General features: G+C 46.0%; 1 protein-coding gene across 1 annotated transcript; it reads right to left on the bottom strand.

Annotated features, from left to right (window-relative positions):
• Positions 1 to 2,561: 2,561 nt before the first annotated feature.
• Positions 2,562 to 4,083, bottom strand: LOC118397818 (cellular communication network factor 6-like). The gene has a single exon (XM_052471122.1). It carries the CDS (start codon positions 3,645 to 3,647, stop codon positions 3,366 to 3,368), a length of 282 nt encoding a protein of 93 aa, XP_052327082.1. The 5' UTR covers positions 3,648 to 4,083; the 3' UTR covers positions 2,562 to 3,365.
• Positions 4,084 to 4,376: the final 293 nt, after the last annotated feature.

Below are 4,376 nucleotides of genomic sequence, written 5' to 3'. Positions count from 1 at the left end.
AGTTGTTTCTGATTGAGAATCATACTTAGGTAGCCTTTTCCCACCTGTGTTTCATGGGTGATTGTTTCCTGTTTTGTTGTTTGTGTCACCATTCAGGACTGTTTAGATTTTTGTTTCCATTCACTTTGTTATTTTTGTATTGAGTCGTGTTCAGTTATTATTAAAATATCATGGACACTTACCACGCTGCGCATTGGTCTGATCCTTGCTACTCCTCAGAAGAAGACGAGGAGGAAAGCAGTTACATGACTGGATTTGGGAGAAGGAGAAATGGGGAAGGCTTGGGCGAGTTGCTGTGGGGGGTGCAGTGCTGTTGACCAGGGTAGGGGTAGCCAGGTGGAAAGCATGGCCAGCCGTAGAAAAATGCTTCTTGAAATTCTCAATTGTAGTGGATTTATCGGTGTTGGCAGTGTTTCCTATCTTCAGTGCAGTGGGCAGCTGGGAGGATGTGTTCTTATTCTCCATGGACTTTATAGTGTCCCAGAACTTTTTTGAGTTTGTGTTGCAGGAAGCAAATTCCTGCTTGAAAAAGCTAGCTAGCTTGGCTTTTCTAACTCTATAGCTTCCCTGAAAAGTTGCATATCTCGGGCGCTGTTCGATGCTAATGCAGAACGCCATAGGATGTTTTCGTGTTGGTTAAGGGCAGTCAGGTCTGGACAGAACCAAGGGCTGTATCTGTTCCTGGTTCTATATCTGTTCCTTGGCATGCTTATTTAAGATGGTGAGGATGGCATAAAAAAAACAGGCGTCCTCTACTGACGGGATGAGATCAATATCCTTCCAGGATACCCCAGCCAGGTCGATTAGAAAGGCCTGCTCGCTGAAGTGTTTCAGGGAGTGTTTGACAGTGATGAGTGGAGGTTGTTTGACTGCTGACCCATTACGGATGCAGGCAACGAGGCAGTGATCGCTGAGATCTTGGTTGAAGACAGCAGAGGTGTATTTAGAGGGCAAGTTGGTTAGGATGATATCTATGAGGGTGCCCGTGTTTACGGCTTTGGGGTGGTACCTGGTAGGTTCATTGATAATTTGTGTGAGATTGAGGGCATCAAGCTTTGATTGTAGGATGGCTGGGGTGTTAAGCATATTCCAGTTTAGGTCGCCTAGCAGCACGAGCTCTGAAGAAGGATGGGGGACAATCAGTTCACATATAGTGTCCAGAGCACAGCTGGAGGCAGAGGGTGGTGGAGTCGTGACAAACTGCCTATTCACCCAGACTCATCCATACTCGTACGGCCCAGAGATGACCTTCCCAGCTGCTCACTCTCAAATAGTGTTCCTATTCACCGCTGTGTGTTTGTGTTCCACTACCAATGCCCCTGAATCATGACTGATCAATTCAGCTCCCATCTTTTTCATGTGGCATGTTGTCAAGAGCAGAAACAGAGAAACAGGAGGTTTTATGAGAGCACATACCTGTGGATGACCACCATGTAAATCTGGAGGAGAAATCTCCTAGAGCACAGACACCTTGTGGCACATTTAGGTGACTTTGGATAGCGACAGTATTATATACTTTGGTTGTTCAATTAGACGGTACATCTAGAAGTGATTTAAAGTAAACCCTGGAAATGTGGGCTGATTCCGTGTCTGGTAACCTATGGGCTCATTTCCAGGCGCCTAAACTTCTCCTGAGAATGAGAAATCCACCCTATATGTTTTCATTGAAAAGCAGGTTGACCAATGGTAGCCCCATATTTATTCTCTCTTCTTCTTCATCTCAGACTGAGGCCCACACTGCCCTTTGTGTCGTGGAACCAGGAGGGATGGAAGACAGGGCTGTGTTCTATGCCCCCTGTGGATCACTCCTTACTGGCCCTGACCAACAACATCTGCGTCAAGCCCACCTTCATAGAGCTCTGAGACCGCATCACCAAGCTCTACAGGAAGAAGGTGCATCCTAACTTAATCTTCAATCACAACAACCTTAAACTCTGTTGCAAAAGAAGTGTTTAGGGTCCAGAAGATTGAGAGGTAAAGACAGCAACAAGACCATTTCCATTTCACAGAGGACAATAGCAGAGTTCTGTTAAAGAAGGAGAAGCGGTTCTCTAAGCAAGGCTGTAGGCATCAGGATTTTCCCTGTGATCAGTGTAGAGTACATCCCTATCTGACATAATGTATTGTTTTGTCAGGCTCACTTGCATCACTACCTGTTTGTGGACAGGATGCAGCAGGGCTGCTTCAATAAGGCCATCTCCTCCCTGATGGACAGGACGGAGCAGGGCTGCTTCAATAAGGCCATCTCCTCCCTGATGGACAGGACGGAGCAGGGCTGCTTCACGGGGCCCATCTCCTCCCTCTCCTCCGTGATAGAGGACTACAGTCAGCTGGATGCCACCAAGGACAGGCTAATGCCTGACGCTGCCAGACTCAACATTGCCACTCGAAGGTCCTCTCTGTGTGAGTGTGTTAGCACTAGCAGACAGTGGACCGTGTGTGGTAATGTGTTGGTGTATATGTGCAAAGCAATTTAGTATTTTACTAGAAGAAAATAGTACTGTCATTTTATAAATAACTGGTTTATTTCTTGTTTACAAGTTTCAAACGATTTCGTACACTTTTGTGCATAAATTATATTCCTCATCCGTCAAAATAAATGACAATGGATTGCCGAGTAGTGAGTATGTATACCTTGACACAAAAGGTTATTATGTCAACAATACAAATAAACATTCATACCAAACTAACAATTCAAACTAACAATCCAAATCTGTAGTGAATCAAAGTGGACATGAGATTGTAAGATATTGTGGAGCTAACTTGGTTGAGAATTAACTGGTAGAAAGATTCATTTTTTATCCAGCTGGTATAACACTGTGTTTGGTATTGATAAGGGGTTACGATCAGTTGTTCTCTAGATCATAAAAAAGGTTTAAGAAGATAACTGACCCAGAACATGTTTGCTCTATCTATCCCTGATACCACTATTGGCCTCAGGGACAGCCCTACTGTTAATGAGGTACTGTAAAAACCATAGCATTTGAGGTTCAACTCCAAATTGTCATTACTTACATTACGTTTCCCTTCATGTTAATTGTTAAGTAATCAGCCAAACCCTAGTTGTCTCTATCCAGTCACACTTCATGAGTTGAGGTTCCACGTGTTTCCACTTTCATATCAGCCCACGTGCATCTAGCCAGAGAACACAGGCACTGTTCAGGAGCAGTTGATGTTCAGACTGAAGGTTAAGTCCTGTCCGCTTAACCACCATGACTCGGTCAGAGGCAGTAAGGCCAGGCCTGTGTTGGAATCTGTAGGCAGGGATATGGATGACTCGGTCAGAGGCAGTAAGGCCTGTGTTGGAGTCTGTAGGCATCAATATGGATGAGGCTCAAAGGTTGATATAGATGCTTGAGAATGTGCTAGAAGAAGCGTAGCTCTGCGAACATGTCCCCAGGGTCGTCGCACATACTCTGGCACACGCAGGACGTTATCCACTGCATCTTCCAGCACACGTTGGAGCCGCCGTTGCACTTGAAGTTGACGGCCACCATTTTGGATTTGTTGGGGACGCAGCAGCATTTGTCGGTGCAGATGCCGCAGTAAGTGGGTTCGACACTCTTGGTGATGCTACACCCAGACAAGGTCAGCTTCTCAGCTTTCTTGGCCTGGAACTTGGACTTACACATCTTTCCTCTCTGCATCTAGAGGGGAAAAGGACATAGTTAGATTGAACCTGGCCATGATCCCACACTCCAAGGGTGTCTTAGGGAGAGTTGGGATATGCAAAAAAACACATATCCAATTCACACATGCATATTAATACACACCTGAAATAAGACAAATGTAAGCACCGACCAAATGATTACTTAAGATTCACATAGGAACCTGTGAATGTGAATGTATACAGTCGATCCAAGAACACTGTCATATTTAGGGTGTTGTGGGCATAGGGGGAATTCTTTGTACATTTCACCCATCATCACCATCTCAGCAATGCATCATCAACCCCTAGAGAGTCTGGCTGGTGGCCGGTCAACTTGACGTCGTTCTTCATGATGCTCTTCTCACACGGCCGCAGCAGGCTGAGGCAGCGGTCCTTCCTCATCTCACACTTGCCATTGCCGTTGTTGACCCGGACTGAGATGCCCAGGCCGCAGGTCTTGGAGCAGGGACTCCATGGAGTGGTCTGGATCAGGCAGTTCTTCTTCCAGACTAAAGAAGGATCCCTGTAAGCTTTCAGTATTAAAGGGCACCGGGTGAACACCCAGGCGGCTAGAGGAAGAAACCCGCCTGCACCTGCCATTCTGCCACAGAGCACATGCTGTTCAGAGAGAATCAAGAGCCCTCAGTCCTCAATCATTCTGCCTGCTAAAGACTATTGGATAACCCAGTTGGAGATAAATCTTTAGGCAGGTCATGATGCCAAGATA

The sequence above is a fragment of the Oncorhynchus keta genome, chromosome 19, assembly GCF_023373465.1.
Source record: "Oncorhynchus keta strain PuntledgeMale-10-30-2019 chromosome 19, Oket_V2, whole genome shotgun sequence".
NCBI lineage: Eukaryota > Metazoa > Chordata > Actinopteri > Salmoniformes > Salmonidae > Oncorhynchus > Oncorhynchus keta.
Note: the sequence above shows the minus strand (reverse complement) of the source record. Positions and strands in the feature narration are given on the sequence as shown.

What these genes read in the sequence shown, in the direction of transcription:
- LOC118397818 (XM_052471122.1), bottom strand. Translation starts at nt 3,647, where the DNA reads ATGCAGAGAGGAAAGATGTGTAAGTCCAAGTTCCAGGCCAAGAAAGCT.